Source organism: Antechinus flavipes, chromosome 6 (assembly GCF_016432865.1).
Source record: "Antechinus flavipes isolate AdamAnt ecotype Samford, QLD, Australia chromosome 6, AdamAnt_v2, whole genome shotgun sequence".
Taxonomy (NCBI): Eukaryota; Metazoa; Chordata; class Mammalia; order Dasyuromorphia; family Dasyuridae; genus Antechinus; species Antechinus flavipes.
Genome location: NC_067403.1, coordinates 98078472 through 98092865, shown reverse-complemented (window position 1 = coordinate 98092865; position 14394 = coordinate 98078472). Strand labels below are relative to the sequence as shown.

Genomic DNA, 14394 nt, shown 5'->3' with positions numbered 1-14394 from the left:
ACCTATTCACCAACAGCAACTTCCAGTGCTCTCAATCCACAGATGGTAAAAGATAGATAACTGGTGGGATAGCGATTACACAAGATCCTTTGATGACATTAGGTATATAATGTGTTGCATTACTTATATGTGCTTCACAGATCAAGGAAGAGCACGTGGAAGACTGTGGCTCCTGGACAAAGTTCCAAAGTAGAAACTCCTGTTTATGGTCACTCACAGACCAAAGCACAAGCCAGGAAAACAGTTATACCTCTTTTATATATTATATATTACATTTTACATTATACTCTTATACGTTATACATTTTTACATTATACCTTATAGACCTCCAGAATTAGCTCTGAAAATAAACAGCATGAAAAGTAGGAATAGAACCCAACATTAATGTAAAGGTAAAAGTAAAAAAAAAAAAAAAATGAGCAAACAAAAAAGGACTTCACTTTATAAAGCTACTATAGTGACAGGGAAAGAGTAAAACATAAACACAGAAGAAGAAAACAATATCAAAACAACTACAGGGAGCATCTGATGGAATTAAACCATCCTCCAACTCAAGATAGATTGGAAGGACTTCTTGAAAGGTCTCACTGGGAGGAAAAGGGTTATCAGTCCAGCTCATATGGAGTCTGGGAAAGCCATTGAGAGGGTCTTAAACATGGCAGATCAGCAAATAAGACCCTTGAGACTGACTTATAGAAGAACAAACCAGAGAGGCAGCCCCAAGGACTAACTGAGAAGCAAATTCTGGGAAACCAAGTTATTTCCTAGAAAGAGCAGATAAAATTATCCCCTGCAAACCCAAGGACCCCTTGTGCTCAAAGCCAAGGCTCAGAGCTGAACAGAAAGCTTGGGACAGCATCTTCTTTACTCCAGGAGCAAGAAGTAGAGTTCAACTAAAAAAAAAAAAAAAGAGGAAATACAAAAAGGAAAAATAAGAAAATGATCAAGAAACAGAAAAGAATCTTAACCATAGAAAGCTACTGTGGTGACAGGAAGAGCAAAAGATCAACTCAAATGATGACATATGTGACAAAAGAAATCTCAAAGAGAGATATGAATTAAGTTCAAGCCCAAAGAAACTTCTTGAAAGTGCTCCTAAAAGATTTTAAAAGTCAAATAAGAGAGGTGAATAAATATGAGAAAAGAGATGAGAATACCTCTCAAAAGGGAGTCAATTTCTTTAAAAATACAATTGGCCTAAATTTAAAAAAAAACACCAAAGAAAGCAATTCTTTCTTTTTAATTTTTCCCATTTCACTTTATTTTTTAAATGTCTTTTTTATATAGCTTTTAATTTACAAGATACATAATGGGTAATTTTTCAGCATTGACAGTTATAAAACCTCTTGTTCCAACTTTTTCCCTCCTTCTCCCCACCCCCTCCCCCAGATGGCAGGTTGACCAATACATGTTAAATATGTTAAACTATAAGTCAAATACAACATATGTATACATGTCCACACAATTATTTTGCTGTACAAAAAGAATTGGACTTTGAAGTAGTGCACAATTAGCTTGTGAAGGAAATCAAAAATTCAAGTGGACAAAAATAGAGGGAAAGGGAATTCTATGTAGTGGGTCATAGTCATCTCCCAGAGTTCTTTCGCTGGGTGAAGCTGATTCAGTTCATTACTGCTTTATTGGAACTGATTTGGTTCATCTCATCACCAAAGAAGGCCACACCCATCAGAATTGATCCTCATATAGTATTGTTGTTGAAGTATATAATGATCTGCTGGTCCTGCTCATTTCACTCAGCATCAGTTCATGTAAATCATTCCAGGCTTTTCTGAAATCATCCTGCTGGCCATTTTTTACCAAACAATAATATTCCATAATATTCATATCCCACAATTTATTGAGCCATTTTCCAATTGAGTCAATTTCCAGTTTCTGGCTACTACAAACAGGGCTGCCACAAACAGGACATACACAGGACCCTTTCCCTTCTTTAGTGTTTCTTTGGGATATAAGCCCAGTAGTAACATTGCTGGATCAAAGGGTATGCATAATTTGATAACTTTTTGAGCACAGTTTCAAATTGCTCTCCAGAATCTCCAGAATGGATGTATTCACAATTCCACCAACAATGTATCATTGTCCCAATTTTCCCACATCCCCTCCAACATTCTGCATTATCTTTTCCTGTCATTCTAGCCAATCTGACAGGTATGTAGTGGTATCTCAGAGTTGTCTTAATTTGCATTTCTATGATTAATAATGACTTGGAGCATTTTTTCACATGGGAGAGGTAAACTATCCTATGTTCTTCTGATTTGTTTATAATCTCATTCTTTATGCCTAGATCATGAACCCATTTTGACCTTATCTTGGTGTGTGGTGTTAAATATGAGTCAATACCTAGTTTCTGCCATATAAATGTCCAATTTTCTCAGCAATTTTTGTCAAACAGTGAGTTCTTATCTCAAAAGCTGGGGTCTTTGGGTTTGTCAAACACTAGATTATTAAAGTTATTGACTGTTTTGTCCTTTGAACCTAACCTATTCCACTGATCAACTAGTCTATTTCTTAGCCAATACCAGATGGTTTTGGTAACTGCTGCTTTATAATATAATTTTAGATCTGGTACAGCGAGGCCATCTTCATTTGATTTTTTTCATTAGTTCCCTTGAAATTCTTGACCTTTTGTTTTTCCATATGAACTTTGTTGGTATTTTTCTAGGTCATTAAAATAGTTTTTTGGGAGTCTGATTGGTATAGTGCCAAATAAATAGATTAAGTAGTATTGTCATCTTTATTATATTTGCTCACCCTATCCAAGAGCATTTGATATTTTTCCAATTGGATAGATCTGATTTTATTTGTGTGGAAAGCATTTTGTAGTTTTGCTCATATAGTTCCTGATTTTCCCTTGGCAGATAGATTCCTAAATATTTTATACTATCGGTAGTTACTTTAAATGTAACTTCTCTTTGTAACTCTAACTGTTGGATTTTGTTAGTGATATATAAGAATGCTGATGACTTAGTGGGTTTATTTTGTATCCTGCAACTTTGCTAAAGGTGTGGATTATTTCTAATAGCTTTTTAGTAGAATCTCTGGGGTTTTTTAAGTATATCATCATATCATCAGCAAACAGTGATAATTTAGTTTCCTCATTACCTACTCTAATTCTTTTAATCTCTTTCCCAACTTGTATTGCCAAAGATAGCATTTCTAATACAATATTAAATAGTAATAGTGATAGTGGGCAACCTTGTTTCACTCCTGATCTTGTTTGCTTCTTTCTGGCTGCTTGTAATATTTTCTCCTTGACTTGGAAGCTTGGAAATTTGGTTATAATATTCCCAGATTTTTTCATTTTGGGAGTTACTTCTGGAAACCATTTCTAATGAAAAGATCAATGCTGAATAGAAAATTTAACTTTCAAATACAAGGCTGAAGAGAAACATAAAAAAGTTAAAGAGAAAGAGAAATAATGAAGAATTCAGTAAGTTTAAACTATTTATATTGCTACATTATAAGGATGATTAGGAGTATACACAGTCCCAGGGCATGGATGTGAGTTGACTATGAAGATGATATTTTTAAAAATTGAGTTTTAAAAAAGGGATGCATTGAGAGAAACTAGAATTCTATTAACAATAGAATTGGGTAATTTCTCATTTTATATGAGGCAAGAAAGAGATTTTATAATAGAGACAAAGATGGAAGAAATGAGGGAGATACTTGAACTTTACTCTCATCAGAGTTGGCTGAAAAGGAGTAATATACAAATTCAGTTGTATATAAAAACCTATCTTACTCTAAAAGGAATCAGGTAGGTATGGAGATAATAGGGAAAGGAAACTGATAGAAGAGAGGGCAGATTGGAATTGCAGTGTTCAGCAGCAAGACACTTGAGGAGGAGGCACAGGAAAAAGGGAGATAAGATAAATGGGAGGAAGTTAGATGGAGGGAAATACATATTTTGTAATTATGGCTGTAAATGTAAATGGATGAATTCACCAATAAAATCAAAATGAATAACATGATGCAAATATAAAGGGTGATACTATAAGTAAATTTATTATAAGTAAATACTATAAATTAAATTACTATAAGTAAAAGGGTATGATTTACATTTTAGTTACTTTATTTGGATAAGGGAAGAACTTATAATCAAACAAATGATAGGACATTGTGGGATATAAAATGGATATTTTTGATTACAATGAATTTGAAAATTTATGCACAAACAAAACTTATTCAGCCAAGATTATTTAAAAAAACAGAAAATGAGAAAATTTTTACAAGTTCTCCAAAATCCTCATTTCTCAAGTATACAGAAAATAGAGTCAAATTTGTAAGACTACAAGAATTTTTCCCAATTGATAAATGGTCAAAGAATATAAACAAACAATTTTCAGAAGAAGAAATTGAAATGTTCTAACTGATTAGAGAAATGCAAATTAAAACAACCTTGGTGTGCCAATTCACATTTATTGAATTAGATCAAAAGACCAAAAAAAAAAAAAAAAAAAAAAAAAAGGAAGTTAATCAATGTTAGATGAGATGTGGGGAAATTGTGCATTCTCATTGAAGTGAAACTGATGTAACCTTTTTGAAAAACACTATAAAATTATATCTATCCTTTGACTGAGCAATACCACTATTAAATCTATATCCCAAAGAAATGAAAAAAGGGGTGTGGGGAGAGCTTATCTATGCAAAAATATTCCTGAACAAGTTGCAACACATAATTATGATAGAATAGGATCATGATATAAGAACTGGTGTCACAGGATGATTTCAGGGGGGAAAAAGAAAGAAAAGAAAGGATAAAAAATTCAAAGTCTTATATGTGAGAAAAACCAGGAAAATGTTATGCACAGTAACAGCAGTTTTGTATGATGTTCAGCTGAGAATGACTTAAGTATTTTTAGTAATGCAATGAACTATTAAAATTCTGAAGGACTTCTGATGAAAAATTCCATCCACCTCCAAATGAGTCTTAATGTAGACCAAATAATACTATATTTTTATTTTATTTTTGGTCAGTAATTTTTCACAGCATGAATAACATGGAAGTGTTTTATATGACAAGATATATATAACATATCAAATTTCTGGCTTTATCAATAACAGGGAGAAGGAGGAAGGCAAGGTAGAGAATTTGGACGTCAACATTTTTAGAAATGAATGTAAAAGTCATGTACATGTAATTAGAAAAAATAAATAAACATAATTTCACAATGCATTTATACTTGGCTAAAAGCTTTCCCCCCCCCCCTATTTCTACACAACTTTTACCTAAATCAATTCACGTAAATCAATATTTTTTTTAAAATTTCATCAACCACAAAGGGTAAATACTAGCTTTCTGGAAGTGCAGGAGGTAGGAGGGCCACCAGGATAGTCAAAAATGGAATGTCTCATTTCCAGTCTTTCTCAGGCTTTAAATACCCTATTACAATTTCATCATTACATCTACTGATTATGTGTGAACTAGAGAACCATTGTATCACCATGCTAGTAATAAGTATATGTATACTAAAGAACCATCATCTCATCAATTCCACTGAGTTAACACCTTCTGGTAAGTATCCTTATTTCAAGTATGCTTCTCCAGAGTTTTGGCCCTCTACAATTTTGCTTTTGGTTTTCATTTTTTCTGAGATAACCACTTCATATATTTGATGCTTTGCTTCTTTGAAAGACTAAAATATAGTACACCTTAGAAAACTCTAGATTTTTTTTCATTTCTTAATTTTGAACATAAAAGGTTTCAACACAGGTGATTTCATGAAAATGAATATGGCTTTTCTTGACGGATTATATAACCTTTATAAAATTTAGGAGTTGATTTAATCATTTATTGCAACCAAAAATTCTGTTCACTGTTAATACAGCCACTAGTGATATGTCTTCCCAGGTTGAGCAAGGCTGGTCCTGGGCTCATCCTAGATCTGCCACTAGTCCATTTTGGAAGCTTTGAGCTTCCCAATTTTTATGGGATTTGGGAACTAATTCTATATTTTTGGATCTTCAAATATCTCAGAACCTCCATGTAATGGGATAAAGGTAATGGCATAGATCTTTAATGAATAGTCATAGGCATTAAAGGTAGAAGAGAAAGCTAAATGTAAGAGTAAAGAGAAAACTGAGTACCAGTTTTGATTTAGATGATTACTATCTGTGTGAGCCTGAACAGTTCACTTAATCTTTTCCTTCCTCAGTTTACTCCCTGATAAAATGAGGATGATAATAATAGCAACTATATCAGAAGAAGTTTGTTGTGGAAATCTAATCACATAGTATGTATTTTTTGTATACTCAAAAATATTATGTGGGATTCATACATCAGTTGGTTAACAAACTTTTTTTTTATATGATGAGGCAACTGATGTAAAGTTACTTACCCAGTCTGTGAGTGGATCTGAACTCAGGTCCTACAGATTTCAGGGCTGATATTCTATCCACTTCTCCATTTAGCTGCCCTCAAAAAGATTATAAAAAATGATTGCTTTGATGATAGGAAGAACATCTGTAGAGTAAAGGATCTTAGTCTCCCATTCATGCTACTTCACTTTAAAAATAAGAAAACTGAAGCTCACAAATTACATCCAAGGTTACTCAGGCAGTGAAATTAGATTTGTAAATCAGGTTTATTGAATGAGGAGAATAATGAGAATCAGAGGATATCAATTTTAAGTGAATTCAGTGGTAAACACAATGCATAAAAGACTATTTGTACTTTTAGCTTCTTATTCTACTTCATATTTTTCTTTCTAATTTTAACAGTAAAACATCAAACTTAATATATAATTGGAAACTTTCTTCTTCGTGAAATGAATGATCTTTTAGAATGGAAAAACTTAAGAACTGAATGGATTTTATTTAACTTTAAGAATTTAGATTGTATACTGGATAGAGTAGTGTGCCTAGGATCAAGTACATCTTTCTGAGTTCAAATATGGCTTCAGCCACTTAGGAGCTTTTTCACTAGGCAAATCACATAATATTGTTTGCTTCAATTTCCTCAACTATAAAATGAACTGGAGAAAGAAATGGCAAACTACTCCAATATCTTTGCCAAGAAAATCTCAAATGATTTGGACACAAACTCAAAGAATTTGGACACAACTAAAAAGACCAAATCATTACAACAATGACAAAATACTTATAATAATGTAGGCATCTGAAATAGTGCCTGAAAATGAAAGATGGAAAAATGAAAGAGGTACCCAATCAGATCGATTCAACACCAGCAAATGAAATGGGATATAAAAGTATAATTATTCAAATTTTTCAAAGAAATGAAATAATTTTGCTTCTAGTTTGTTTATGTTTCTATACAATCTTTTCACCTCAATAAAAATATAAACGTTTAATGTGTACCTACTTCATTTTTTCATTTCCCTTTTCTTATGAAACAGTAACTTTAATAATTTAGGTGATGGATGATGATGATTATAGTGAATGCCATAGAATAGATGATTTAAATATAGTGCTGAAGAATTTTGATCTGTTAAAAGCTATGATGCTTTTACATCCCAATCATCAAAACAATCAGTGGATACAATGGAAAAGATGATGAGGAATATTGATCATGAATTTAGAAATAAAAGGGATTTTAGAATACAATAGAAAATTTAGACCTAAAGCCCTACCCCAACTCTCCCAAATCCTGATTTTATAGATGAAGAAACTAAGAAAGAAACCATGATTTAGCCAAAGCAACCAATTAAAATAAAACTAAGGCAGCATTTTGAATCCACCTCCTTAGATTCCAAATTCCCTTGCCTCTCAAAGAAATACTTTGACTGATTTCTCTTTTTTATTATTATTGTTATAGCTTTTTATTTACAAGATATATGCATGAGTAATTTTCCAGCATTGACAATTGCAACACCCTTTGTTCCAACTTTTCCCTTCCTTCTCCCTACCCCCTTCCCCACATGGCAGGTTGACCAATACATGTTAAACATGTTAAAAACAAGTTAAATACAACATATGTATATATGACCATACAGTTATTTTTCTGTACAAAAAAAAATTGGACTTTGAAGTAGTGCACAATTAGCTTGTGAAGGAAATCAAAAATGCAGGTGGACAAAATACAGGGATTGGAAATTCTATTTTATTTATTTATTATATTCATAGTCATCTCCCAGAGTTCTTTTGCTGGGTGTAACTGGTTTGATTCATTACTGCTCTATTGGAACTGATTTGGTTCATCGCATTACCAAAGAGGGCCGCACCCATTAGAATTGATCATCATATAGTATTGCTGTTGAGGTATATAATGATCTCCTGGTTCTGCTCCTTTCACTCAGCATCAGTTCATGTAAGTCTCTCCAGTCCTCTCTGTATTCATCCTGCTGGTCATTTCTTATAGAACAATAATATTCCATAATATTCATATATCACAATTTGTTCCGCCATTCTCCAATTGATGGGCATCCACTCTGTTTCCAATTTCTGGCTACTACAAAGAGGATTGCCACAAACAGTTTTGCACATACAGGACCCTTTCCCTTCTTTAATATCTCTTTAGGATATAACCCCAGGAGTAACACTGCTGGATCAAAGGATATGCACAGTTTGATAATTTTTTGAGCATAGTTCCTAATCACTCTCCAGAATGGCTGGATGTATTCACAATTCAACCAACAATGTATCAGTGCTTTGACTGGTTTCTCAAAAAGGAATTGGAATTTTTAATAATGACATAATTCAAATTAAAGAAACCATATGTAAAATTATTCTTTAAAAAGTCATTTGTAGGGCAACTAGTTGGTATAGTGGATAGAGCACCAGCCCTGAAGTCAGGAAGACCTGAGTTCAAATCTGGTCTCAGACACTTAACATTTCCTTAGCTGTGTAACCCTGGGCAAGTCACTTAACCCCAATTGCCTCAGGAAAAAAAAATGATAAGGATTATATTTGTGTTTTTATATTTGCCAGGCTTTGTTATATTATTTTAGTTTCTCTGGAATAGAATCTAATTTAACTTCACTGTGATTTGAAATACTATTTTTATGATATGTGATATGTATGTATATAAAATATATACAATATACACAGAAATTATTTGTTTATATGTTACCCAAAATTAAGTTCTACTTCGTGGAGAAATGGAGCTTTAATTTATGAATATTGTCTTACTATATAGTATATAGTTTGGAATTTATATAATATAGCTTGAAATCATGTGACAATATTTATTTATTTATACAGTGTTATCCGGTGACCAAATACATCTTCCCTGATCCCTTGAAATTTTCCGTTGTGGGGAGGAGAATTTAGCCAATCTGATACTGAATAACCAGTTTGGTTTTACTGCAATATCAAAATTAATGATAATAGTGATGATGATAATATATTGATTGGCTATTATATTTTGTGTAGGTGCTCTAATACTTTTTCTGACATTTGAGGATCCAGAAGATGATCTGGTATCAAAATAATCATAATAATTACTACTAATAATTGTTAAAATAAGGTGAACTGTCCTAAAGGCTGATATGTGTATATTCTAAAGACAAGATAGAAAAAAACTTAAATCTTAAGAAACAGGCATTATATTTTCTCTAATCAACTATAATGCTTAACTTAACATTTTTAATGTCATTTCAGACCCACCTTGCCAGACAGAGCTCAGCAACATTCAGAAGCAGCCAGTGGTAAAGAAGCTCCTAGGTGAGCAATAGATCATTCTTTTGAAGGCTTTATTGCTTACATAAATAACCCCAGGGAAACAGCAACATAAAATCAATATTAATCCAACAAAGATAGACCACACTAAATTTCAGCAACAAAATTTATGAAGTTTTTGAAAGCTATTAAACTTACTTTTATTACCTTACCTATTGAAAGATATCATGTCTGTTTTATTACCCTAATATAATGTTCATTTTTAAATTTATTAAGTAAAAAAAGAATCTTAATGCTAAAGTTAAAACATCAGCAAAAATGTTAATTCTAAATCCATTCTTAGATTGCATTTTAAGGACTTGGGGTTGGAGGATTCTGTTTAAGTTTTTAAGTTAAGTATATTTAAGTTTAAAAATAAGGTTTAGGTATTCCAATCATTTTTATTATTTTATAAACTTAAAAATATAAAGAATAGTCTTACTGTTCTTTGAAAGATGTACATTTGTAGCATTTCTCGATATATTTAATATATAAATTATTCTCAGTTATTGTTCCAATATGTAACCAATACACTCCCTATACTTTATTTATAATATCATTCATATATCTGGGTTCTTACAGAATAATAATCCTTTCATTTTATTTTAAATATTGAAATTGTGATGCTACATGGTTTTAGTTTTGTCAATGAATTCAATTCAATAAAAAATTAATGTTTCTACTAGGTTTAAGATATTGTGTTACATATCAGATTTATTTACAGAAGCACTACAGTTTTTACCTTCAAGGAACTTTCATTCTTATTGGAATCACATGACTTTTTTAATTAGTTGATTTTTTTCTATTTCCTAAGTAATATGAATCTTTTAAATTTGATGAGTAAGCCATCCTTCATTTAAAAGACATTTGTCACTCCACAAATATATAATAGAAACATGAGGAATCACAGAGCAAAGAATCATGATAGTAATGAAGACATTGACTGTATCAATAAATGAAACAATTTACATGATATTAATAAATGAAACAATTTACATGATAATTAAGGTCTTACAAGACCTTAAGTGTAAGGTCTATTGTTATTTTATCACAAAGGAAATGCCTTGTTACCTTAATACATGGTTTCGAATGATCTGTCATTTTTGACACTTTAGAAAAAAATACATTTTTGATTCATATAATGTAATATCCTCTGAGTACAGGTTTTCCTCTCAAATTGAGCCAATCTTTTTAAGTTGTGAATTATGTAAATTAAGGAATGAATAAATTGAATGAAGCATTTGAATCATGCACATTACAGTAGAAATTTCCAGTGTAGAAATTCCCTCTCTTAGCACAACCTATCACTTTTATAGAAATTCTAGAAAGTTTATTGAATAATCTGGGTTAAATCCAGGATGGCACACTTAGTGTCATATAATAAGTAAAATCAGATCTTTCTTATTCAAAGCCTTATACTCTAGTATAATGCTCTCTTTAAAGATAACTAGGTAACATAGTAGATAAGAATGCTCAACCTGGAATCAGGAAGAACTCAATCCAGATTCATCCTCCCACATTTACTGTGTGGCTAAGATAGTCACTTGGCTTTGTTTGCCTCGGTTTCCTCCTCTCTGTATGAGGATAATAATAGCAGCTACCTATCAAGATTGCTTTGAAGATGAAATGAGATTCATAAAGTGCTCTGCAAATCGTAAAGCACTATATTAATGCTTTAGAGTTGTTATTTTCATCCTATGGATAACACAACTACAATATTCTTGTTAAAAAATGATTCTATAATCAGAGAAGGGCAGCTGGATGATATAATGGATAGAGTGCTGGACCTGGAGTCAGAAAGAATCATCTTTCTGAATTCAAATCTGGTCTCAAATACTTAACCAGCTGTGTGACCCTGGGCAAGTCACTTAACTGTATGCATCAATTTCTTATCTGTGAAATAAGCTGGAGAAGAAAATAACAAGCAACTCCAGTATCTTTGTTGAGAAAACCCCAAATGAGGTGATGATGAGTCAGACACAACTGAAAAAATAGAGAACCTAAATTCAATTCCTACCTTTGACATTGACTAGTTGTTTGACTTCAGCAGCAGGTAATCTAGCTGACTCTCCATTTTCCTATTTATAAAATAAGATATTAGATTAGATAATCTACTAGCCCCCCTCTAGTTCTCAATTCTATGAATAGAAAAGAAGACTAATAACTTTGATTCATATTCTGTATCATCCACAGGGCAGTATATTCCATTATGTGATCAAGATGGTTATTATAAACCAACTCAATGCCATGGTGGCTTAGGACAGTGCTGGTGTGTGGACAGATATGGCAATGAGGTAACAGGATCTAGAACAAATGGCGCAACAGCAGACTGTGGTAAGCAGAAGTACATTGTCTTTATCCATTGTGCATGCATCAATGATTGAGAAGACCATTGCAATGCTTAGAAGAGAAAAAACAATTTGCATAGGTAATAAGTAAAAATAGAATTTCACCAAAAGTTGCTGAACTAAATTTCCAGGCTTTTAACTAACTTCCATGTTCCTATGGTCCTAGACTACCAGCCTACTTGAATCCTACTCTTACAAATTCTGATGAGTTCAAGTGCTACCTCCTATAAAAGTACTTTTCTGGCCTCCTCAGTAATCAGTGGAAAGCTGCCTTCCAATGATTTGAAATACAGCTTATATAAGCTGATGCATATATACATATATATGTAAATGTTGATTCCTTCATTAGACTGTAAAGTCCTTAAGAACAGGGATGATTGTTGTGTCTTAATTATATGCCCAGTGTTAAGAAAAGCACCTTATATATAGTAAGTAAAATATAATGGTGAGGATGATATAATAATGAAAACAGCAATAAAAATAGCAACTATTATAAAGCTGTTTATAGTTTTCTATAAAGTTTTGTGTATTATTAAGTTGTTTACAAATATTGCTTTGGAAAAATTCTTTTTAAATAAATGCTTACTGATTAGTTGATTGGAATCTGTTTTATTAACATCTGGAGAATCCAATTCTACAAACATTTGCCAAATATTGCGTTAAAGGTATAATTATAAGTATGTAGGGAACTGTTGTTGTTCTTGTTTGTATTTAATTCTCAAAGACAACCATGACATCAGGGAGGGGCTGCCATGACATGCAAGTAAATTGGGGTTGAGTGAGGAAGCACTGTGCAAAGTCATCAGTCTCACTCTGTCTTCCAGAGCCATCTGGATCTAGGGGAAAGATATAGATCAGAATGACTGGATATGGTACTGGATGCAGTGGATGACCTTGACCTTTTAAAACTTATGTCTTTCATAGGTTTCAATTTGATTGAGGCAATGGATATGAGCAAGACGTGTTCTAGGAAAAGTTGAGAAAGAGGTGAATTTTAACTTGAAAGGTCAGACTTCCTGCAGGAAAAAGAGAATGCTTACAGTAGGATGAGATAAGAAAACAGTACTTTCTAACACTGAGGTATAGCTTATGTGACTATATTGGAGATAGGTGATAACAGTATAAAATTCAGACAATCAAGATAGGGAAGAATATAGAGTTCATCAAGATGAATAGAATGACACAAGATTGGAAATATAGGTTGGTGACATTCTATAGAAAATTAAAAGTATAACTAAGGAATTTATTCTACATTTAATACTATAATCCAAGAGTCCTCAAACTACGGCCCGTGGGCCAGAGTGGCAGCTAAGGATGTTTATCCCCCTCACCCAGGGCTATGAAGTTTCTTTATTTAAAAGCCTACAAAACAAAGTTTTTGTTTTTACTATAGGCCAGCCCTCCAACAGTCTGAGGGACAGTGAACTGGCCCCCTATTTAAAAAGTTTGATAATCCCTGCATAGTCAATGGAAACATCATGTGATCACAGATTTAAAACTAGAAGGTATCCTAAAATTCATGTCTGTTCAACAGCTCCTCTTACCCCTTTACAGATGAGAAAATGTAGGTTCAACTCAGAGATTAATGAATAAATGAAAATATATGCATTAGGTGCATACTATGCGAGTTATAAGAAGCTAAATTGAGATGTGACCTATAGTCTTCTGATTCAAAATCATTCTTTCCACTTCCTTTCACCTTGAAATCTTTTGATCTTATAGTAAGGGTCTGAACTCAAATCCTCTAACTTAAGGGTAGTGTACTTTCTACTCTCAACACTGACTATTCAATAAGTATTTGCCACTCCTGATGAAAAAACAGAGGCCCAGAAAGGTAAAGTGAGTTGTTGAAAGTTGCATAGGCAAAAAGTGACAGGATTTAGATTTTTGTATGGTGACTAGCTACAGCTATTGCCACTACACTATAATTCTTTCTTATCTATATAAGATTCTTTAACAGGAAAATTACAACAAAAGAAAAATGTTTTAAGAAAGTTAATAAACATCAATTTCAACTTACGACCTCCTAGAGCAAAGTTGTTCTGACCCCCAAAATATGATGACCAAAGCCCTGTAATTACATTATCTTTGTTGTGTACTCCTGATAGTTTTACTTCCCATATTGGTACATGTGAAATGGCATAGTATATGGGAAATTTATTTGTCTCCCATTCCTCTTAAATCTAAAGGGCTTAGACTCTGTACTAATGGACTTGATTAGAATTGTGAAAAATAAAAGAAAATATTTAAAAACTCAAAAATAATTACTGCTTAAACATACACACAAGGGAAAGTACTTTTATACAAATATAAAACAAACTTAAAATTCTAAATTATATTACAGTGATAGTATTTAGATGTGGATCCCTAAATGAAACATTTTTGGGAGGAGAAAATATAATTTTAT

General features: G+C 32.4%; 1 protein-coding gene across 2 annotated transcripts in view; it reads left to right on the top strand.

Annotated features, from left to right (window-relative positions):
- Positions 1 to 14394, top strand: part of SPOCK3 (SPARC (osteonectin), cwcv and kazal like domains proteoglycan 3) — a 693273-nt gene that overhangs the window by 675103 nt on the left and 3776 nt on the right. For both annotated transcript variants that reach the window (XM_051965576.1, XM_051965575.1), the window contains exons 9-10: positions 9583 to 9645; positions 11833 to 11973. In XM_051965576.1, the coding sequence (XP_051821536.1) occupies positions 9583 to 9645; positions 11833 to 11973 (204 nt within the window). The remainder of the gene's footprint in view (positions 1 to 9582; positions 9646 to 11832; positions 11974 to 14394) is intronic.